This window comes from Gekko japonicus, unplaced genomic scaffold (assembly GCF_001447785.1).
Source record: "Gekko japonicus isolate JY-2015 unplaced genomic scaffold, Gekko_japonicus_V1.1 scaffold2163, whole genome shotgun sequence".
Lineage (NCBI taxonomy): Eukaryota > Metazoa > Chordata > Lepidosauria > Squamata > Gekkonidae > Gekko > Gekko japonicus.
Window position 1 is genome coordinate 183,844 of NW_015160287.1, and position 24,425 is coordinate 208,268.

The following is a 24,425-nucleotide window of genomic DNA, read 5'->3' on the forward strand; positions in this document are numbered from 1 at the left end:
CACTCTTCTGTAGATATACTCATGGCACAGGCAGTTTAGAGCAGGGGGGCCCCCATCGTTTTTCGGCCTATCAGCACCTTTGGAATTCTGACACACGGGGTGGGCGCAACCACAAAATGGCAGTCACGGAAGGTGGAACCAACCACAAAATGTATTTATTTAAAACACTTATTAGACACCCTTCTTCCTTATGGAGCTCAAGGCGGCTTGCAATGTAAATAAAATACAAGAGTGGCGCTGTGGTGAAGAGCTGCAGCCATGAATCTGGAGAGCCGGGTTGGATTCCCCACTCCTCCTCCACGTGAAGCCTGCTGGATGAACTTGGGATGGTCAAAGTTCTCTCTGAACTCTCCCAGCCCCACCTGCCTCACAAGGTGCCTGTTGTGGGGAGAGGAAGGGAAGGAGATGGTTAAGCTGCTTTCAGACTCCTTTAGGTAGAGAAAAGCAGGGTATAAAAACCTACTCTTCTTCTTTTCTTCAATCAGAACAGTACACTCCCATTTCTCTGTCACTCTGCAACTCTCTCACACACGTCCCCCTCTCCCAACCAACCTCTCCTTAGTTTTTAAACCCCTTTAAGAACTAGGACATTATTTACCCATCTTGCAAGCATTGCATCCCACAGGCATAATGTGTGTGTGCATGGACCAACAATGGCAAAAGGCATGAAATATGGAACAACTGTAAGAGGGAAGACAAGCAAGCGGTATTTATAAGTTTTGCGCCTTGATCGCAGAAGACTATAGTTTGAAATCCAACATGCAATCTTGTCTTAACGTTACTTCAGATTTTCTGCTGGAATACTAAAAACTCTCACCATATACATCCGCTTAAAGCACCGCTCTTTCCCAACAGCCCCAAAGACTAGCCACCTGCAGACCACTTTGAAAACCAAGCTACACCTAACCTCAGAAGACAGGAGAGTCAAATGCATCTCCCAACATACAAGCTCTTATGCACCACCCCTGCATCCAAGCATATGTAACGATTTATCACAATGAAAATCATTAACACCTTCCTCTAACAAGGACTTCAGCCCGAATTTCAGGAGGCAAAGAAAACAGAACCATGGTACTTTCCCATAGCAGCATCTCTCAAAGCAGTACACACACGAAAAAAAGAGCTAAAGAGCAGATTTTAAAGAGGTTTGTCATGACCTCAAGTTACTAAAAAAGCGAACACAGAAAATCCTTTAGACCTTTCACAGAGAGAGGAAAAGCAGAAGAAGCAATTAACCTGCGATACTTACAAGCCGTAGCCAACCAATGGCTTCAGGGGGAAGGGTCTACCTTTGTAATTCAAGCAAGCCAAACAATTTCAGTGGCATCAGGTGCAAACACGGATACACAAAACTTTCATTGTGGCAGTCAGCAGGCTAGTATTTCACAGACTTAGAGAGTTCGAAGGGACCTTATAGGCCATTTAATCCAACCCCAAGCTCAATGCAGGAAATATTTTTTTTAAAAAAATGGAATGATCATGTCCAGCCCTCATCTCAAGGACTTGCAGTAAGAGACATCCTATCAGGCTGGTTCTACAGTTGAACTCCTTATTCAGTTTTCCCCAACCCTTACACTGAATCTGCCCTCCTGGAACTTCACTCACTTAGATGAAAGCCGAGGATCTACTCAGGCTCAGCCTTGACCTGGATAGCCCAGGCACGACCGATACAATCCGATCTTGGAAGCTAAGCAGGGCCGACCCTGGCAAGTATTTGGATGGGAAACCTCCAGGGAATACCAGGGCAGGGAGACAGAGGCAGGCTATCAAGCCACTTCTCTGAATGTCCTCCATGCCCCAGCAGGAGTCACCAGAGGTCGCCAGGACTTCCAGACACCAACACACAAACACACAAAAGAATCTACTCGGAATCTACACATTTCATCGTTAAGTAACTGCAGCCTTTGCCACAAGTCAATCAGGTCTGAGATAATGAAGCACAGAATCGAGAGGGCCATCATTTCCTTAATTTGTTGGTTGTAGTCAGAACAGAACAGAAAACCTTTATTGGCATAACATAGATAAACCAGAACAAAGGAAAAATTTAAGGGGTAGTACTAAAACAACGTCAACCAATATTCCCAATATCTCAAAATACAAAGCAATCCTAACATGGTTTACAAGATTTACAAAGTACTACTCTTGACTTCCATACATAGGTCAAAAATTCAGTGACAGATAGTGACAGATAGTGTTATTGCTGGACTCTTGTCTGCTAGAAAGAAATTTAAATCTCTACCCAGAAAATCTCTCTGCAAAGGGAGAAGCAGGCAAATCAAAACATTGCGCATAGCGAAATATTTAGGACAGCGAAAGAGAATATGGGTGATAGAATCAGGTTCCCCAAGATTACAGTTACAAAGTCTATCCTTGTACGGAACACCCCTGTATCTACCGGAGACCACTGCTGAGGGGAAAAGGTTGAACCCTGCAAGCATAAAAACCCTCCTAAAAACTGGGATTGTCAGATTAGCGATATACGGTACCATGGAGGTAGGCAAGGGGAGGAGGGGTAATGAATAGGGAGAACAAACTCCAAGACTACCGGCATTAATGATCTGTGCCTCTACATCCCAAATTCTCCTCCTAACGACCTGCAAGATTGCTACCTCACCACAGTTATAGAGGGGTTCCAGATCGGGTACCCACCTTTTTCACTATGGCCTGTGACCACTCCGATGTATAGGGGTCAGCTAAAAGTTGGACCATTAGGCTAGCAGGAGGAGATCGAAAGTGGAGCCGAAGCCAATATTTGATCGTAATGATCCAAGCCCGAGATTCTATCAAGTGGAGACCCAGCTCCTTATAAAGGGCAAAGTGCGACACTGAGTTGGAAACACCAAGAATCCTGCGCAGAAAAGTGGAGTAGATGCTCTCAACTCTCCTAGTAAAAGACTGGATCCAGATAGGAATCCCGTATAGCAGACGAGATATAATAGCCGCTTGGAACATCTTAAGCGCAGCCGGTACAAATTGGTTGCCCTTGTGGGAAAAAAACCGAATCAGGGCTGCAGCCTTATTCTTAGCCATAAACAGGGAGTGTTCTCTATGCAAACACCAGCTAAGATTGTAACAAAATAGCACTCCCAAATACCGGAAGGATTTTACCTGCTGTATTTCTCTTCCCACTATTGACCAATGGTTGCATTTCCATGATTTAGAGAAAACCAATACTTTCGTCTTGTCAAAATTAATGGAGAGGCCTTAATTTGTTCCATCTCCCCCAAGACAAAGAACTTTTCACAAAACCAAGCAAAGCACAGAGGACAGGAGGAGGGAGGGAATGCAACCATTTTACTTCCATTACCTAGTGAGATCCAACAAGACCACTTGGTCTTTTTACAGCAGTTTTCCCTCAACTTACAGAACCTCACAATGTCTGAGCATGTGACAAGAAAGCAGCACAGAAATTTGAGCACAGAGGACAGGAGAAGGGAGGGAATGCATGTGACAAGAAAGCAGCACAGAAATTTAAAAGAAATAACTTGCTTTTATTTGTTTGTTAATTAGTTTTTTTTAATCAAAACACACAGAACAGATATTTCTTAATGCCCTCCAAACTAGCTCTTATTTAGCTTATGGCAATCAAACTGTTACTTTGCATCTAGCAACCAAGCATATGGTACAATTACCTATAATCAACCATTATTCAGCCTTTAGCAAAAAATATATTGTCACCTGTTATTTACAGAAGTACTTGAAACATATTGGGTATTACATGCTAAAACTACAGAAGGATAACGCGCCCATACTGTATCCTTGTGATGTAGATCAGTGGAGTATTTCCAACACAAGCGTTCAAACTTGTTGAGCAATAGCTTCAAGAGAAGCCAAAATACATCAGTCATTAGTTCCTGAAGTATCTTAACGTTTTCACAGGTTAAACATCTGTTTCCTTTCAACTGGAGATGAGTGCAAGGTTAAGGAGGGTGTTTCTGTGCCATCTTGTGGGGTTACAGTGCAAGATTAAGGAGGGTGTTTCTGTGCCATCTTGTGCCCAGAGCAGCTGCTGGATGTTTTCCCCTATGTCTTCCTTTGCCGGTCCAGAACTCCATGTTCAAGCTACAGGACCAGGCAATATATTAACTGTCTTACTTTCTTCCTCCAATTTCCCCCCCCATCTGTCTTTGCCAGCTTTTCCCTTCCAATTTCCCAGCCTCTCAGCTCCAGATGCCCTCTTCTTCCAAGGGTTCAGTGGTAGAACACCTGCTTGGCATGCAGAAGGTCCCAGGCTCAATCCTCAACTTCTCCAGTTGAAAGGACCAGGTAATAGGTGACGTGAAAGACCTGTGTCTGAGACCCTGGAGAGTTTAGACCAAGGGTCTAATTCAGCATAAGGCAGCTTCAGGTCCTGATCAGGGAAGCCTTGATCTCATACCTTTCTCCTCCTCATCCACAACATTCTGATCTTCACACAGCTCTTCCTCTCTCTCCTTCTCCTGGACACCAAACACAACACCGCTTGGGTAGGCTTTGCTTGGGACCAGCTGTGAGTTAATACATCTAGTCTACAGGATGGCTGCTGCCAGCATGAATGGGTTTAAATTGCTCGTTGACTGCTTGTTCTCAAATGTGTGTGACTTATTGGTTTGAGGACATTTCCCAACCTCGAATGCATTTTTATGGCTTTTGCACCTACACTTCTCTTGCTTCATTCTTTCTGTGTGTTGCCTGTTCAATAAAGATCAAATCCGGCACTATTTCAAAGTTGCCATTTCTCTCTGTAGCTTCTCGCAATCGCGCCCTAAGTAACAACCCAAGATCGTGCCTGTCTATACTTGGACTGAGATCCCTGGCACCAAGGTCTGAGACCTGCACGTGTGAAGAGGCTAACATACAAGGACTGATACTGCATATACAATAACAATGCTTCCGAAGTTGAATTAATTCATCCACTAGATCCCCTCCCAATCCCCCACAAAGTGAATTAGATTTCAGACCGAAGCTATTCCCCCAGAACCTCCCAGCCATTTCAGACTGAAGCTGTTCCCCCAGAACCTCTCAGCCATTTACATACCTTCTACTGCAAGAGTACCCATTTTGGACTCCAGGAAATCAAACAATGTGCTTGGAGCTGAAGGCCGGGCATTCCCCATCTCCTCCTCATCTTCTGGTCGGATCCGGCCTCTGCCTTTTCCTTTCCCTGGAGATAAGCCACATAAACTGATGAGACATGGGCAAATAAACTGATCCTAGGAGATGAAGCGATTCAAAATGTTATTACAGTTCAAACAGCAAACTACATTTCTTTATCTGGGAGATGACAAGAAATACAGTTGGGCTCCCCACTATTCGAGGGTGAAAAACACACCCAGCACTCAATGGCTTGGGAGAATTCTTCCACTTAGTATTGTCAATGACATCAACATTATAGTGTTTCATCCTGGTGTGAAACGCTGCCTTACAACAATCGTAAACACAGTTCTAGTTAGTCATGACAAAACCAGCTATTAAAAAAGAATATTGTTACTCTCAGAAAGAAATTTTCTACCTATTCACAGATGTCACTAATATACCACAGCTCATGCAAAATGAAGGCATTTGTAGCCCCATTGACAAAAATAAACTGTTTGCATTGGATTTTCGATTAAAAAACCCCAACCCATTAGTGAACATGGATTCTAGCGTTTGGAGAGGTTTAGCCTGGAGCTGCATGAAAGAGATTGGGGCTTGTTGTAACCATTCACTCTCCCTCTCATGTGCCACATGCTAGTGACAAGAAAAGGAGGACTTTACAGAGCATGGGGCCTAAAATTAGATACAACTGGTGCAAAAAACCCTCGGTGCTCAAACACTGTTGCTGTGGGAAATGTCCAGACCATAATATTTTACAGATCCCTCCGAGGAAGCGTAAGAGAAACATGTAGGGGGTCTCAAAATGAATTAAAATCAACTCTCCTACTATACCAACTGTCTCTTGTTTTTCTTTTTCTTTTTGCCATATGCTAAGCCTGTAAGATGGAGCTCTTCCACCAGGCTTTCAGTTAGGAGTCGCCACTCCTCCACCACCATCATCAACACCATCAACATCTGTGGTTTTGGGTTGGCTCTGGTCCTGGGGAGGGTTTGCATTATATCATCGCACCAAGCTGAAGATCACCAATGTCGATGAAAATTGTTAGTACACCATCTGAATGATTCAAAGATTACCATCAAAAGAGTACCACCACTAGCACTTTAATTGTTAATTGTTGGATTGTTTTTAATGTTTAGTGTTGTTTAAATTTTGTACATGGTTTTTATGGTACAAGGTACCAATTACTGTAAGCCGCCCTGAGCCTGCTTGCAGGGAGGGCAGGATATAAATCAAAATAATAAATAAATAAAATAAATAATGAGTCATTTCCAGGTTTTTGGAAAACCACCTTACCACTACCATCTGAACCAGCTGTGCTCATCCTAACAGAATTTCTTAACAGGATGTTTGTTTGGTTTTGGCTGTTGGTGCTCTAATGTTACCCTTTATGCAAAGATTTTTCAAAACGTTACCTATGTGCTACTTGAGTTCTGCACACCATACTTGAAGGAGGAGGTAGAGAAACTGGAATGGATTCAGAGGAAGGCAATAAAGATGGCCAGGAGTCTGGAACACAAGTCCTAGGACAGTGGTGGCGAACCTATGGCACGGGTGCCAGAGGTGGCACTCAGAGCCCTCTCTGTGGGCACGCGTGCCATCGCCCCAGCCAGGCCCAGACCATCATTAAAGTGTCAAATTCTCTGCCAAGTAATTTTAAGTAAATCAAAGCATTTGGGATTGCTTTCCTTATCTTGTTTGGATCATCTTAAGTTAATGTATGAGTTGTTTTTTCTAAAGTAAAACCTCAGTATTCAGGTTCAATTGCCGTGTTGGCACTTTGCATTAAATAAGTGGGTTTTGGGTCGCAGTTTGGGCACTCGGTCTCTAAAAGGTTTGCCATCACTGTCCTAGGAAGTCAGGCAGAAGGAACTGCCTGGAGGGGGGGCAAGGGGACAGATGAAGGGCCATCCATGTGTTTGAGGGCGAGGCCTTGTGCTCTGCTACTCCTGAGAGCAAGACTGGGCCTAGAGCAGGGGGTCAGCAACCTTTTATCATTAAAAGAGCCAAACTGTGTCAAAATTCAGAAGAAAAGACCAATGCAGAGCCAGTGTAAGGAAGCCCACTTATGTAATTTCAACTATACAACATTACCGACAACTCACATGTGGATTAATCATTCATACAACTCCTGCAGCCCAAACACTGATTGCCAAAAGTCTTATTGGGAAGAGGCACGCACAAGGTGTCACAGTAAATAAAGATGTGCACGACTCTTTTAATACACTGACATAAATCTGTTTTATGTTGGCCTATTGGCCAACACTTCACTGCTATCATTTCCCTTTTCTGTAAATCGTTATTGAGAATTTAGGAGAAGAGGAGGAGGAAGAGATTGGATTTATACCCAGCCCTTCACTACCCAAAGGTGTCTCAGAGCGGCTTACAAACTCCTTCCCCTCCCCACAACAGACACCCTGTGAGGTAGGTGGGCCTGAGAGAGCTCTTGACAGAAACGGCTCTTTTTCAAGGACAGCTCTTATCAGAGCTACGGCTTGCCCAAGGTCACCCAGCCATGTGCAAGTGGAGGAGTGGGGAATCAAACCTAGTTCTCCCGGATTAGAGTCCGTGCACTTAACCGCTACACCAAACTGGAAGGGGTCGTGGCTCAGCAGCAGAGCTGCTGCTTTGCCTGCGGAAGGTCCCCAGTTCAATCCCTGGCATCTCCAGGTAAATGGATCAGGCAGCAAGTGATGAGAAAGGCCTCTTCTGCCTGAGACATCCTGGAGAGCCACTGCCAGTCCGAGCAGACAATACTGACCCTGGATGGACCTGCGGCCTGATTCTGCATAAGGCAGCTTTGTAGGTAATATAAGAAGCTTTTAGCCCTATTGATATCTTGATGTCAATCCTTTCATACACCGGCTGTTTTAGCATCTGATCTGCCCCTTCAATATACCTTAACTTCCAAGTTTTCATTTCCTTTTTTTAAAGAGCCATATTTGGCGCCATATGGTGCTTCGTCTGGCTCCAGAACCACAGGTTGCAGAACCCTGGCCTAAAGGACTTAAGCTCGAGGATGGTACGTTTTAAATGACCATTAGAAGAACCCTCCAAATGGTAAGAGCTGTTCAATGTCACCAAAGAGCAGCAGGATGGGAAGGCTCTTTTCCCCACTGGGCACATTCAGGCAGAGGCTGGACAGCAGCAATTTTGCTGGCACTACCCTGGCTCTGGATCTCCTGCACTGAGCAGAAGGTTGAAGAAGATGGATTAGGAAGGGGCCTTAGACTAAGACAGGGGTCCCCAGCAGGGTGCCTTGGAGTGCCATGGCACCTGCTGGCCCTTCTCCTGGTGTCCATCAAGTGCCTTGGAAAATGGGTGGGTTTTTTGCCCAGCAAAACTTCTGACGGGCTGTGCGCATTTTTAAAATTTTGCTTCAGCGGCAGCCACGTCAAAGGGATCTGCACGGCATGGCTGTACATACACAAGGAAATATTTGGTGTAGTGGTTAAGTGCGCGGACTCTAATCTGGGAGAAACGGGTTTGATTCCCCACTCCTCTACCTGCAGCTGCTGATGTGACCTTGGGTCAGTCACAAGCTCTGGCACAGCTGTCCTTGAAAAAGAGCCATTTGTGTCAGAGTTCTCTCAGCCCCACCCACCTCACAGGGTGTCTGTTGTGGGGAGGGGAAGGGAAAGGAGTTTGTAAGCCGCTTCAAGTGAAGGGCGGGGTATAAATCCAATCTCTTCTTCTTCTTCTTAAACAATATGTTACATTTTCAAGGGCATCCTGTAAAACAGAGCTTCTGCCTGCAATGTTGAAGAATTACTGTTAGAGTTACACATGACCTTACTCCCTGACAATTCATGGCTGGTTCCACCTCTTTGGGCAGCCGTTTTGCGCTCGACTCTGCCTCCTGCAGGAGCTATTCTACAGTCGTGCCCACCACCCCGTGTTGGAGTTCCAAAGGCGCCTGCAGGCCCAAGGAGGTTGGGAAGCCCTGGCCTAAGACTATGGCCAGGGCTCTTATGATTTTATCGCACTGTTTTTATTTCGTGAGCTGCCTTGAAGCAGGTCTCTGGGCAGGCAGCGCAGACTATCCCTAAAATAAACGCAAGGGATCGTGCTGCACTCAGAATCCATCCGCTCGCACTAAATCCATCCGCTCAACATGGTTTGACCAAGCGTCCAGGATCTGCACTTGAGACGGCAGTTTGTTTGAAGACGCTTGGGCTCTGATTGTGCTCTGACCAGCTGCCAAGCTGCCAGACTCAAAATCCAAAAAACAGCCCGGATGTAGGAACAGCCGGATTCGAGTCCAACAGCGCCTAAAGAGGCCAATAAGATTTTTCAGGTGATGAGGAGCTTTCGAGAGGCAAAGCTCCCTTCATCAGATACAAAGGTTTGGCTCTTAAGAGCTTACGCCCCCCCCAAATCTTGTTGGCCTCTAAGGTGCTACTGGGCTTATATCTGCCTCTTCTGCCGAACACCAACACGACTGTCTTCTGAAACTACCTTCATGGATGGAGGAAGACTCACTTCCTTTCGTTGTTAAGCTCACAGTTCTTCAGCCGTGGCTAACAAGCACTCCCTTCACACTGATAGTGACCGCTTCTCCTCTGTGAGTCTTGAGTCAAACGTGCCATGTTTTTCAAACAAATTAGCCTGAGATTTCTTCCGCTCCTGGAAATGTGCTTCTTTGAGCTCTGTGCACATTCTCTGGGCCAACTTTCCTCCTTCCCCACTCTTCTCTAACTTGCCGTCCTCCCCAATCCTCAGGACCCGCATTTCCTTGGGAGCATTCATTTCCCTCACCCTTCCGACGGCCTCCTCAGACACCCGCCACTTCTTGTCTGAGGCTCTTGCTCCTCCCACCCGTCTCCCCGCTGCTGTCTACCTTCCCGACTGAAGGGTTTTAGCAGCTCAGCCATCTGCTTCCTATCCCCCCCCCCCGATATGCAGCAGCACCTACAGATGTGAAGGCCCTGAAGAAGAATGGAGCTGTGGTACAAGGACCAAGGAAACTCCATTTTGAATCTCTGGTTAGAGATGAGGAACAGTAGCTCAATAGGAAAATCCCACTGCCTGCTTGCTTGTAGAATAGCAAAGGGAAATTCCTTCATACGGTATGTAAGATACTGAGTACTATGCACCATAATTTAGAAAGGTTACCTAATTGTCAAAGATAACAATCTATCTTCCCTTCTCAATTAAAGTGGTACCAAGAGCTCCAGGGAGTTACCTGCATGGTCAAGCACTGACAGAAAGCAGACGACACTAATGGGCGTATGGATAAGGACATCTGTGCATGTCCAATAGTCATCTGTGCACAATTATAAAAAGCTTGTAACTTCACTTGTTCTTTGGAATTCAGGCTTTTGAGGCTTGGGTTCCCCTTTGTTCAAATAAAGTCTTCCTGCTCACTCCAGAAGCCTCGCTGGTTGCATTTCCGATTGGGACAAACATAACAGGCAATGGCCCATTGGGCCAACAGAACCACTCCGCAGGCCTTTTTTCCAATGCAAAGTTTTGAACTTTTGGGAAGCACGGAAAAAACCTCCCCCCCCCTTTAGAATGAGGGAAATTGACTTCAAAGATAAGGAGGGCATATACAGATAAGGAGGACATATACAGCTCTTAAACCCGAGATGCATTTCTGCACCAAGGATACCTAATCTTCCTGAAGGGAGCATGCAGGGCTTTCATTGCTTCTCAACTGCTGCATGCCTTCTGTTGTCCTTTTGACCTGACTCTTTATTTGCAATTGACCTTTTCACCTCTCCCTTCAAACCACTGTGACATGCAACAGGTGCGTTCAGATGGGGCATTTAGTCCGCTTTCGGCACGCTTCAGTAATGGATTTTATATCCTTGTTCACACACCCAACATCTGCGCACCGTCCCCAGCCGTCGCTTTTCGGCTCAAACCCCCTTTAAAATGGAGTATTTTGTTACCAGGTCCCCAAGTGGTGTTTTCCTGATTCTCCGGTTCTAGCCAGATCGCTCCTGCTGTGTCGAGCCACTTCTGGTTTAAACCCCTTCCCCACTCGAAAGCTGCCCAAGGCTTCCGCTTTTTGCCTGCCATTTTTTTAATGCGCTAGTGGTGTGCGCATAGGCAGAGCTCCGCCACCGCATTTAGAAAACCAACATTTAAACGGTCACTTGTTTTAGCATTTAGATGAGTTTGTGATCTCACGGAGGCCATTTTTGGGTCCAACATTCAAAGGGAAGTCTTTTGTTGGAGGGGTTGGATTGATTCGCCCTGGTGGTTCTGTGCATGATCGGCGCCCCTCTGTAGAAGGGGGGGAAACTATGCGCATGCGCAAACTGAGGAACAATTAAAAAAACGCCAACACATGCTCCTGCGTGTCAGTAGTGTAGACGCCGGGGGAGCAATGTGACTGTGCAGTGAGGCGGGATAAGGGAGATAAGTGTGATCATGATTATCCAGATCAAATATAATCTGGTTAGAACCGGAGCCGTTTAACCTGCTCCCAGCACGCTGTCTGACCGCACCCAACAAGTAGCTTACTGACCTACCTTGCTGGAGAAGGGAAACCGTCAGAAGGAGGTGGGGCAGATACTGCACCAAAGCCTCAGAGGAAAACTTGAACATTTCATTGGGAATTTATTTGTTTTTATTTATTATATTAGATTTTTATCTAATAAAGTGAGTGCTCTCTAATCAGTAGCCACAGAAGGAAGAAAACAGCATCTGGCTGGAACTAAGAAGCATGGAATGCATTAAGTACTGTCAAGTAGTAGAAGAAGAAGAGATTGGATTTATACCTCGTCCTTCACTACCCAAAGGAGTCTCAGAGGGGCTTACAAACTCCTTTCCTTTCCCTTCCCCTCCCCTCCCTACAGCAGAACAAGAACAGCTCTTATCAGAGCTACGGCTTCTTGCCCATCCAGCCAGGTGCAAGTGGAGGAGTGGGGAACCAAACCCGGTTCTCCCAGATTAGAGTCCGCTCACTTAACCACTACACCAAACTGTACTTTCTCTCAAGTCCAGGGCATAGTTACAATTTTTCCTTGTAGAAAATTAAGGCATTTATAATTTTTCAATTACAGAAACATGTCAAATATTGCAATTTTATATGCTGTTTAATTATGAATGATGCATGATACCCTGTTAAAGCCGTAAAATTAGTTTAGGTTCAATAAGACAGTAAATATTGCACATATTTCCATTTCTGAAGGAGGAAAGCTCTTGAAAACTCATACCCTGAAGAGCTTGTTGGTCTCTAAAGGGGCTCATGGACTTGGATCTAGCTGTTCTACTGCAGACTATCATGGCCACCCTCTGAAATCCCCCAAACGTCCATTCCCCTCTCCCCTTGGGATTTCCCCCCCACCCCTCGTGGCTTCAACATTTCTGGAAATTTTATACATCCAGCAGCATCAGCCATTCAAGAGGCTTCACAAACACTGTACAAGTATGTAGCAATACAGACCCAAAATATTTTTTCTGTACACACAGATGACAGCACAAATTCATTCACAGAGAGGCAAAACAACTGTTTTGCTGTCATTTCAGAGACATCAGTTCCAAGTGTAAACTCTTCTTTTAAACGATACGTGTAAACGATCAGTCGTACCTCGAAGGGGTGGCCCTTGAACATTTATCTGTTTATTGCTGTTCAGGAGGAAATTTAAAGAAGCTTCAAGGTTGTTGCCATTATCCATGAGTGCCTGCCTCGCTGCTTCCTTGCTGAAACCCATTTCTGTTATGTGTTTGAGAGCCTTTTCATCGACCTGCAAGACATGAACAGAAGTCAACCAGAGGGTACCGTGAACTCCATGCAAACGTTTGGTTTTAAAAAGTGGATGGTATTGAAACTTCAGTAGTTAGATTTCATTCACCATAGTAAAGAAGAGACTCTCTCGTTGAACTATGAGTCATTCACATGAAAGCAACAGCTTCACGCACGTGATGGGAACATGCAAAGAGAGGTAACCCAAGGCAAAAGATACAAGGCTTCTGTCAGTGTTTCCCTCTCCCCGCCTCAAGGAGGACAGCAGCTGGCTTTGGGGCTTGTACCGTCCTCTCTAGCCAACAAGGGAGGGAGGATGGGAACATCTTAGGTGAGTTTCTGATCCCGAGAAGATCAGAGGAATGTTACACCTCCTTTCTTCTTGCAGACCTTGAGTCTGGAGCCTCAGACAGAGTTGCCAGATTCTGTGCAGCTGCCAGAGTCTACCCTGGTGCAGGATCATAACAGATTATTGGTTTCCTCCTTTACTGAAGCCACTGGGTGTGGCCAGAGATGGGAGCCTGCCATGGAGGCTGAAGAGCCAAAGGGGGTCTTGGCCCTTGGCTTGAAGACTGCCGCTTTGAGTGGCTGGCTAGTGGACAAGGGGCCAACCCAGGAATTGGGGGTTCTACAGATTTTCTTTCCCTTCCTTGTGTATATTTTGGGTTTCTCCAAAAGCCGCTTAGAGCCTCCAGTGGGTCCGGTTGCCAGCTCTGGGTTGGGAAATACCTGGAGATTTTGGGGATGGAGCCTGGGGAGGGTGGGGGCAGGGTATAATGCCATGGAGCCCCCCCCCCCTCCAAAGCAGCCATTCTCTCCAAGGGAACTGATCTCAGTCATCTGGAGATCAACTGCAATGGTGGGAGGCCTCCAGATGCCGCATGGAGGTTGATGGCCCCTCCCAGTGGGAAAGAGAGCAGGATGTGAATATCTGAATGAACTAGCACCCAATGGTAAGTTGAATTATGGTTTAAACTCGCTGTAAGAGAAGACTCTTGAGAGTCCCTTGGACTGCAAGAAGATCAAATCAGTCAATCCTAAAAGAAATCAACCCGGACTGTTCCCTGGAAGGCCAGATAATGAAACTGAAGCTCAAATACTTTGGCCACCAAATGAGAAGGGAGCACTCACTGGAGAAGACCCTGATGCTGGGGAAGATTGAAGGTAAAAGAAGACATGGCAAAGGGTATAGCAAAGGATAAGATGGTTAGACAGCGTCACAGATGCAACAAACATGAAGTTGAGCAAACTTCAGAGGACGGCGGAAGACCGGAAGGCCTGGCGTGATCTGGTCCATGGGGTCGCAAAGAGTTGGACTTGACTGTGCGAATGAACAACAAGAGCATGGTTATTTAAACTGCGTCCCCTCTAACCCTGGGAGGTTTCAGGTAGTGGAGCAGCCATCATTATCTCCAAATCACTGCCCAGTCTCCATCTAGGAATGATCCGGAGATTTGGGGTAGGGGTGGGGGGGAGACAGATTGCCAAATAGGCCTCCCCGTGAGCTACGTCGCGGCTCACATTTCTACGCCGCACACTTCCAAGAAGCTCACAGCAGCGTTCAGGTTCTGCCCCTCCTCCATTTTAGCCTCTCAATAACCCTGTGAGGTAGAAGAGACTAAGAAAAAAGATTGTCCCAACGTGCATCAGGGTGGGATGGGGATTTAAACCCAACCCCCCTAATCCCAACCTGTACCGACTGCACGAGCTCACAGAAATAATCTTTACCAAAAATCAAATTCCCCTACAAGATCTCAATGTTTTTTTTTGGCCATCAAGTTGCAGCCGACTTACAGCAACCCTGGAGGGTTTTCCAGGCAAGAAACGTTCAGAGGTGGTTTCCCACTGCCTGCCCCTGTGAGACAAGCCTAGACTTCCCTGGTGGCCTCCCATTCGGGTACTAACCAGCGCTGACCCTGCTTTGAGTCTCTGAGAACTGACCAGATTGGGCTAGTCTGGGATATCCAGGTCAGGGCAGATCTCATCATTCCACTCCAGAATTTACCTTCCACCGTCATCATACAGCAAGCTTTTGTGGGACTCTATACAGAATTTTTAAAAAGAAGAACATGGCACGATATTTTTGCCAACATTAAGAACCTGAGTCTGATTACTTCTGTACCCTCGTCCGAGGCAAGGAATTTCACGTTTTAGTGTGACCTGACCCTCCAAATACAGGACAGGATTATAAACTGAATCAATGTTTTTACCAACATTAAACTGACCTCCCCGAACAGAGAAGACATCAGACACACACACACCCCCAACACCCTTTCATATGGAAAAGTATTCACCGGGGTTGGCAGCTGCAGATCCTTATAGAAGAATCATCTGGGTCATGCACACAATGCTCTTGGTCACCTATGAGTTTCAGGCAATGCTCCCTCCAAGCTGTGGAGTCTTGTGAACAAAAATTATGCTTTGTGAGCTACTGGCATTAAAATTGTGAGTGAGCAGTTTGGCTACTACATAAATGAGTTTGCTCTGGAGCCATCTTTCCTGAGCTAAGACAAAAATGTGTGAGCCGGAGGCTAAAAAACTGTGAGCTAGCTCACACTAATTCAGCTTAGAGGGAACACTGGTCTCAGGAGCTGAACCAATCTTTGTCTGTAGCCCCCCCCCCCCCGGACTGGAAGGTGATCCACCATGCTTAAGCTATACCCAAAGTCAGTGAAGCAGATTTCAAACTCTGATAGAACCTGAAGTGGCATCCTTGTCTGAAACACTGGAGCCAGCGTTATCTGCCTGCAGCACATATCCAACATGACATGCACCGATGCACAAGCCGGCATGGCCTAATATAAGCACGGTCAATGCGGAAACAGAGTGTGCAGCTATTTTAGGTATTTCAAGCAAGAGAGAGTGTTTTGCTTCAGGTACAACTTCAGGAGGCTTGTTGTACGGCATCAGATATGACCACCAATAAGATCAGACTGCAGCAGAAACGTCTGGATATCCGAACTTACCCTGACTAAACACTGGTCATTATGGAAAAACTAATTCCAAGTTAGGCAGGTGATGCCAGGTAGGGTAAAGAAGGTAACCCAAGCTAGGCACTTCCCATGTTAGTTCTAGATGCCCGAATGTTTTTTGTCGTTGTTTTTAACATCAAGTCACAGTTGAGTTATGGCAGCCCCGTAGAGTTTTCAAGACAAGAGACGTTCAGAGGTGGTTTGCCATTCTCTACCTCTGCAAAGCAACCCTGGTATTCCTCGGTGGCCTCCCATCCAAATACTAGCCAGGGTCAACCCTGCTTAGCTTCCGAGATCCAAAGACATCAGGCTTGCCTAGGCTACCCAAGTCAGGGTGAATGAACTTTAAAATAAATGGAAGGAAATAGATACATAGATTTAAGAAGCTGTATTACAGTAACCCAGCCCTGAATTAATCAAGGTAAGGCGATTCTGAGTAAGTCTTGGAAAAAATAACTGGCACATGTTATCAGAGCATGGAGCACCATGGCCAAAGGGCACTTTTCAAGGAACGGCTGCAGCTGACATACCACCCAACACTGATTAGAAGCACAATGTGCCACAGAGACCCCAGGTAGCCACAAGGTATAGATAGGGGCTCTGGGGCAAGTGATGCTCTGTATTATTGGTGCTTGGGGGGGACCAACAGTGGGAGGGCTTCTAATGTCCTGGCCCCACTGGTGGACCTCCTGATGGCACCTGGTATTTTTGGCTGCTGTGTGACACAGAGTGTTGGACTAGATGGGCCTTTGGCCTGATCCAACATTGGCGTCTCTTATGTTCTTCTGTTTATCTTGAAACCCCCCCCCCACACACACACACACTATAGGCCAGGATACAGTAGTAGTCCCCAAATTTATTTATATTAGATTTTTTTTAGTCACTGCTCACCCCAAAGGGTCTTCCAGCAACTTACAACATTAAAATCAATAAAGTAAAAACATAAAAACAAATAAAAAACACTAAAATATTAAGCTATTAAAATATGTGGCTATCACTATACCACTAAGGAAAATCAGCTGAAACACATGGTTACCCTCCGAAGGCCAGCCCAAACAATTCAGCTTTGCATGCCCTGCAGAAACGAAACAAGACTGGCAGGCCATGGGTGTCATCAGGGAGTGCATTCCACAGGGTAGGGGCCACAACAGCTAACTGAGCCATCCTGGGGCCAGGCACCTGCAAGAGGCCCCTAGAGGATGATCGAAGGGAGTGGGGGGGTGTTTTGCAACAGGAGAGGTGGTCCCATAGGTATGAGGGTTATGAACCTGCTTCTTCAAATGAGAATGCAGCCCCCCCCCCAAAAAAAGTCTCTCTTCCTGCTTCTGTTATCTTCTACTTGTATCTGACAAAGGGACCTTTGACTCTTAAAGGTTTAGGCCCCAAAAACCTTCTTGGTTCCTAAGCTGCTGTTAGACTTGAACCTAGTTATCTTCCACCTGTGTCCTTTTTACTGCCAGTGTTGGGCCCCACCCGGGGAGGGGGGGGGATGTAGCCCATTCAACCCACTGTGTTGCACTTTCCTCCCCTACTGCAAAATCATGGGCAGGAGAAACAGGCCATGCCGAGGCAGACAGAGGTGTGTGTCCCCCACTGGAGAGCCCTGCAGATCAGAAAAGCAAGCAGCGAGACAATAAGAACGTAAGAGGACCCCTGCTGGATCAGACCAGTGGTCCATCTAGTCCAGCAACCAGTTCCTTTGGCGGTCCAAGAGGCCGAGTCCTGATGTTGCCTCCTGCCGCTGGTTACGTATAATCTTTTTTCCCCACTTGGCTGCTTCTGTTAGGTATGCCATGATATTCATCCATCAACACAGCCACAGGACATGATAATAGCCATTAGGAAACCCTGCAGCCAATGCTCCCTTCTAAGCCGTGGAGTCTTGTGAGCAAAAATTCTATTTTGCGAGCTACTGGCATTAAAGTTGTGAGTGAGCAATTTGGCTGCTGCATAAATTAGTTTGCTCTAGAACCATCCTTCCTGAGGTAAAACAAAAACGTGTGAGCCGGAGGCTAAAAAACTGTGAGCTAACTCACACTAACTCAGCTTAGAGGGAACTCTTCATGTTATATAACTTAGTTTGAAAGTGTTTGAAATGTGATGTTGTAGTTTGAAAGTGTTTACAATACACTAGAGTTGATGCTGTGTATAAAAAGCAAATATATTTAGCTATAAGTACATGTGAATATTGTGTTTATTATTTCAACACGGTGTTTTCTGTGTTTATCTGAACTGGAACATGGCCAAAATAACTGCTGCATACTGAAAGCAACAGAGGCTATTATGAAGGGACCAAGTACTGTGGGAGACACCAGAGTGCCTGGATTACATATTGGCATGTTCACCTGTTAAAATGTCTACTTTTCACACGTCTGTGCAATCTATCCAGTTCTGACTCCTAATTCTTTCTGCTCTCGAGACTCAGAAGCTAACACGTCATACTTCCTCTCTCCCTCTTCTCAAAAGCCCTCTTGTTCTAAAATGACTGCTCTCCCAAAGGCCACTGCTGCGCTGTACATTCACAAATATTTCAGAGCTGAACTCATTTGTACCCACTGCAGCTTGCTCAGCATTTTTTCCCCACTGCATGTGCGCACAGAGCTTTTGAGCAACTAACTCATACTAGGAGACAGGAGCAAGAAGCTGAATGGTTGCTATTACTTTTCTGTAGTACCGGCTCATTCCATAGATACCTGGAAGCTCCCTGCCATTTGTTTACTGCTGAAGACGAGATACTACCAGGTCTGCTACAACCTGCTCCTTTTCTTATGAATACAGCCACGGGCAGACCAAATGGGCGAGTTACAAAGCTGAAGCGGGGCCATATTTCTGTCAGACTCTTGAAACAAACTTAGTCCCAACAACACTCTCTAGGCCAGGGGTGTCAAACTCATTTGTTATGAGGGCCGGATCTGACATAAATCAGACCTTGCTGAGCCAGGCCACGTGTGTCACAAAATGTAATGCCATGTAGCGGAGATATAAACTTTATAAAGGACACAAACACAAAGATTTTTTGTTTACTTAAAAAAATACATGCTTAAAACATTAGCTCTGTAAGCTGCAAACCTACTTTTGATTTACTGACATTCACCACAGAAATCTCATGCTCAGAGTTCTGAGTCTAGGACCCAGGTTAAAACATGAAATGGCTGAGCAATTAAGAGAGTCTGGGGTTCCGGTCGATGGCGGCGCACCCGTGGACCTATTTTCCGGACCTCCCGGGATAGGTTTGCGCTCTGCCGGGGGAAGGGGCCACGCAGGATCGTGGACCCCCCCAGGGGCTCGGGGGAGAGCTCAGGGCCAGGGAACTTTAAAGAGGAACTTCAAGGGTGGAATGCCCAAGAATTGAGGCGCCTCTTTGTTCCAGTGGTTCCCCCGGAGGTGAGGCTGTACGGCACTAGCAACACTGGCTGGGTCAAGCAAAGAAGATCCAGCGCTTTAAATGAAGCAAAAAACGAGGTCGGAAGACCGGCAATGAACGTGAGTCACTTTAAAGCGATTTAAAATTAAAGAAGCTCCCCCAGACCCGAATACTAAATGGGAGAGGCGAAGTGTGGGGGGGACGCCTCCCACACGACGCCCAAAATACACGAACTGTAAGAAACGCGAAAGGGGGGGGAGCGGAAGACAATGAATCGAGACCTGTCTAGAGGCACTTACCCGATGGGCATTTAACGTTCAGGCGCATATTCAGAGACTTTCTTGTAACTTTGAAAAGTAAACAATCGGTCAAGATGGCGGGGAAGAAGGATAAGGACAGACTTTTAAAGACAAAGGGAGCAGAGAGTCCCCGAACGGAAGTGGCTAGTGAGACAGCTAAGGCTGTAGCTGACTGCATGCGCCCTCTACTGGAACAGCTGAATACGCTTAAAGAACAGATGGCTAAAGTGACAGAAGGCATCACTGCAACTCAAACTCAGATAAAAGATATGCTGCAAGTTATGAAGCAGGATGCTGAAAAAATAAAGAAGGTGACTGCAACCACGAAAAAAGTTAAAAAGAAGGTGGAAAAGCTGGAAGAAAGGACATCATCTTTGGAAGATCAGATGCTGCAAGTACAAATGGATATGGCTAACTTGGTTCTTCGCTTCCAGGGCCTGCCAGAAAAACAGGGGGAGAATCTTAAGGAACTGATGTGTGAACTGTACAAGGAACTGGTGCTCTTTCTTCAGACCAATCAAATTGGATATAAATGGTTGTATCCGGAGTCACCTTCAAGATGAAAGATAAGAAAGAAATGATTGACTCTGCCTTAAAAGCTAAAGAATTTTTGAAGATTCAGCTGGGGACAACAGAGGAGGAACAAAAAGAAGAGGACAGCAAATCTAGTGGCGAGCTGGACTCTGAATCTTCCAGAGAGGACTCATTGGATAAAAAGGGGGCGGCTGCCCCAAAGAGTCCTTACAAACTTCGGAAAAGGCGTGGAAAAGAGAAGTAAGGGCTGAAAGACTCTGAATTGTGCCTGAGAAGATGAGGAGGAGAGATGGCTGGGGAGGGTTTCTGGGGCTGGACAGGGAGGGGAGGAAAATTGAAAAAAGAAAAGATATTGTTAACAAATGACTCAGTGTGTTCAATGCTAAATAGAGAAGAAGGTTAAATGTAACTTAGCTAATGAAGATCTTCTTTCTTGGGGTTTTAGTTAGATGTGGGTTTCTTTTCTTTATCCCGTATATGTAGTTCCCTCCCTGTTTTTCTGTAGTAGCTTTTGTAGTTGATTAAAAAAAAAATTTTAAATCCCCCCTTTGGGGGGAGCTTCAAAAAACAAGAGAGAGAGAGTCTGGCGAAGCAAGCTAGGATGCAGCAGCAGCAGCAGAACTGGAAGCAGGAGATGGCCAGTTCCACTGCGGGCCTGATGGAAGCCCTCTGGGGGTCTGATCCGGCCCCCGGGCCGCATGTTTGACACCCCTGCTCTAGGCAGTGATTTGTTTATTGAGAAACAAATATGTTTCAAGCTGAGACTATCTGTGTCAGAACTAACTCCTTTGGCGCCAGGTTCTGGAATTATACATAATTCAAATAAGCCCCCCCCATGACCCGTCTGATCAGTCCATTCACTCAGCTTGCCTAAACCTAGTGCGCTCTGTTAGCCCTTCTCCCCCACCTGAGAACCTACAATTACATTATCTACTAAAGCCGGCCAGCAGAGTCTGGCCTCCAAGGTCATTGTGCATTCTTTCCAGCAGTTGCAAAATAGCGTGGCAAAGTAGGCTTATACACACACAACAGGTACACACACCAACTCTCCCCCCCCCCATTGATTCCTGCAGCAAAAGGACAAAACAATACAGGACAGGTAGTGAAGACAGAACATGTGAAATCCATGGCAAATGAGGACAATTTCAAGTTCATGGCTGAGGTGAGACTTGAACTGAGGGCTTTCTAAGTCAGGATTACTATGCCACTGTGGCAGTATTTGTTTCTTGTCACACATCTTCAGTATCACCAGTTTGCGTACATCATGTGTACCCAATGTGGTGCATGCGGGTATCATAGTGCTCACCAAAACCTCTTCTGGTGCCCATCAAGTGTTTTTAGGGAGTGGATGGGGGCAGGTAGGGCTTCTGCCCAGCAAGACTTCTGATCGGCCACTGGAGATGTGATTAGCTGACCAGATTTTTTAATATGTTGCTTTGGCAATAGCTCCCACCACAGCACAAGGATCTACACTGTGTTACTGAAGTCCAGCTGTGACAACCATTTTGTGACTGGCCCCGCCTACTGCGGCAGCCATTTTGTTGCTGCGCCCGCCATGGCATGTCAGAATTCCAAATGTGCCCATAGGCTCAAAAAGGTTGCAGACCTGATTTTCATAATTCTGATATTCAGATCCCGAGCCTTACCAGTTCTCGATAGACGCCTTCATTTTTCCCCTCTGATTTTGTCCTCTCTTTTTGGAACACTTCCCTGCTCCGGTTCCCTCCTGTGCTCACATTGAGATTGCTTCTAGAGCTGCCTCCACCTCCACCAAATGTCTTAGTCTGTGGACAAGGAAAAAGTGGATAACACATTTCTGTTAAGCAGAACAACTAAAATGCTCAAGACAATGACGAGTACCAGTTTCGACTAAGTTGATTCTAAGAGTAAACTCCTGTCAGACTCCTGGCCAAGTTACTCTCAACAACACTCTCTTTGGCAGTGATTTGTTTATTGAGATATAAGCAAGATCCAGGGCAGAACAGTACTGTGTCAGAACTGAAGATTTTTGGCAGGTACAAGTACAAATATAGGTAATTCAAAGAAGACCCCCTCCTAATAACCAATCACACATCGCATCCATCCCGCCTAGCCGGTGCATCTCCACCCTCCCTCCCCGGGAAATATATGATCCCACTAGCTACAACAGCAAGCTGGTACCAAAAGTTTTCAAGGTTGTTCCTCTGGGAGGAAGGCTTTTTCAGGAAAATTTACGACCTCTATGATAGCATGGTTCACACACTCAGCATTCACTCCCCCCCCCTTAGGAATTTCCCTCCCCACCCCAAACCCCCCACTCATGGCAAACTGAGCAGAGCAAGGTTTGACAACTCTGTCCTTTTCTGTTCCTGTATGGTTCCATATGAACTTATGAAGCTGCCTGATACTGAATCAGGCCACTAGTCCATCAAGGCCAGTATTGTCCACTCAGACTGGCAGGGGCTCTCCAGAGTCTCAGGCTGAGATCCTTCACATCACCTACTTCCTGGTCCTTCTAACTAGAGATGACGGGGATTGAACCTGGGACCTTCTGCATCCCAAGCAGATGCTCTGCCACTGAGCCACAGTCCTTACCATGTAGGGAATGCATACGTATCCCTAACTCTATAGAAACGTATAAGCAGAGGCATTCTGAATTCCCTCAGATATTTAGATGGGTTATAAGCAGTAAGAATAAGTAAGATACCCAAGTACCAGTCAAGTTCAATTTGCACGGGGGGGAAGCTACTATAGGTTCTGCGTAGAAGACACATACCAGCCAAAGTCACCCCCTAAGAAGGTGATGTGTTTTATGGTGCAAACAGATTACCTACACAATCTGCTTCTCTGTCTTTTTGTTGTTGTTGTTGTTCTAGGAATCCAGATATTTATACAACATTATGGCAAGCAAGCAAACTCTTTTATGTTTCCCAGAAAGGCCAAATAGTTATTGCCTATGATGGGACGGCTCACACTGCAGATGAGCTATTTCTTCCTTCCTTTCATCAGTCCCCCATAATCATCATCTGCTAAACCACCTTTCCCCCCTTCTTTGAGTAAACCCATGCAAGATCATAAGCAACGGCTTCATGAGTGTCCATTTCTCATGCTAAACAGCTACAGGTAAAAAACAAAACAGAAATTGTGTGTCTTCCAGAAGAGTGCAACCTATCCTTATCTATATTTTACACAAACACAAAAGAAATTTCAAAAGCCGCAGCCTTTGTTCTAACCTCTTTGCTTTTAGCCACCTCCGCAATAGCAGCCGTCCGCTGTTTTTCGAACTCATCGTTGTCTCCAACCGGCTTGGCCACGCTTGCCACCTGCAGGGTTTTTCTCCTGTCCAACTCCCGACTGTCCACTTGCTGCTGAGATGCACATCTCTGGCAATGGGAAAAGCACCCAAAATTGGCAAGTCCACCATACTTCTCTTCTATTCACTGTCAATTTGCATCCGGTTTACAAACAGTGTACCTGAGTGCCTGACCTAAGCCATGACCTGTGTGTGCCACAGAAATTTATTTCTAGATTACTCCCCCCCCCAACATGATGCATATGCAAAATATTTTTAAACAATCGGTGTAGTTTGCACAATCTGGGAGCCAGGTTGGTGTAATTATAAAGTGTGCGGACTCTAATATGGGAGAACTGGGTTTGATTCCCCACTCCCCCCACTTGCCGCTGCTGGGTGACCTTGGGCAAGCCATAGTTCTGGCAGAGGTGTTCTTGAAAAAGAACAGTTTCTGTCAGAGCTCTCTCAGCCCCACCTACCTCACAGGGTGTCTGTTGTGGGGAGGGGAAGGGAAAGGAGTTTGTAAGCCGCTCTGAGACTCTGAGTGATGGGAGTGGTATAAATCCAATCTCTTCTTCTTAAAAGGCATCCCTGTTAAGCAGAGCTTCTACCTGAAATACTGAAGTGTTACTATTAGACTTATGCATAACCTCACTTCCCGACATTTTGTGGTTGGCTCCGCCTCCCGCGGCAACCATTTTGTTACTGCGCTCACCACCCAAAGGTGCCCACAGGCTAGAAAAGGTTGGGGAACCCTGTTCTAGATAAGTCCACAAGATCAGCTGTGCTAGCCTACTGAGGCGGACACACCCACTGTGAACATCAACACACATATTGTGGCATCAGCTTTCAGAGCCCACAAAAAGGTGCTGAGGTTATCACAAGAAAATCACTTTACGGTCCACTTATGCTAAAAACAACAGTACTACCCCCACTGTTTAGGTGGTCATCTGTCTGGCCACATTTTAAACTGTACCCAGGCCAGCCACAGCACAGAACATTTTAGTACTTTGAGTGCCCACGATCACCTGACTCGCCCCTTGTGGTTACGAATTTCTGACCTGGCAAAGAGGCACACAGAACAGGGCCTTCCCACTCAGTTTCTTCCGGACCCTGAGGGCCCCTATGGAGAAAAAGATGCTGGACTCCTGTGGGAAAGAAAACCAGACCTGGCAGGTTTTGAGCTTTGATGCTTCTGACGGGCCTGAGGCC

The 24,425-nt window shown here is 46.1% G+C and overlaps 1 protein-coding gene across 1 annotated transcript in view; it reads right to left on the reverse strand.

The window, feature by feature from the left end:
- TDRD3 (tudor domain containing 3) overlaps positions 1-24,425 on the reverse strand; it is a gene marked incomplete at its 5' end in the record, with an annotated part of 199,970 nt that overhangs the window by 69,014 nt on the left and 106,531 nt on the right. Inside the window, 4 exons of the mRNA XM_015415774.1 lie at positions 5,018-5,143; positions 12,618-12,774; positions 21,589-21,726; positions 23,155-23,304. Coding sequence (XP_015271260.1) covers positions 5,018-5,143; positions 12,618-12,774; positions 21,589-21,726; positions 23,155-23,304 — 571 coding nt within the window. The remainder of the gene's footprint in view (positions 1-5,017; positions 5,144-12,617; positions 12,775-21,588; positions 21,727-23,154; positions 23,305-24,425) is intronic.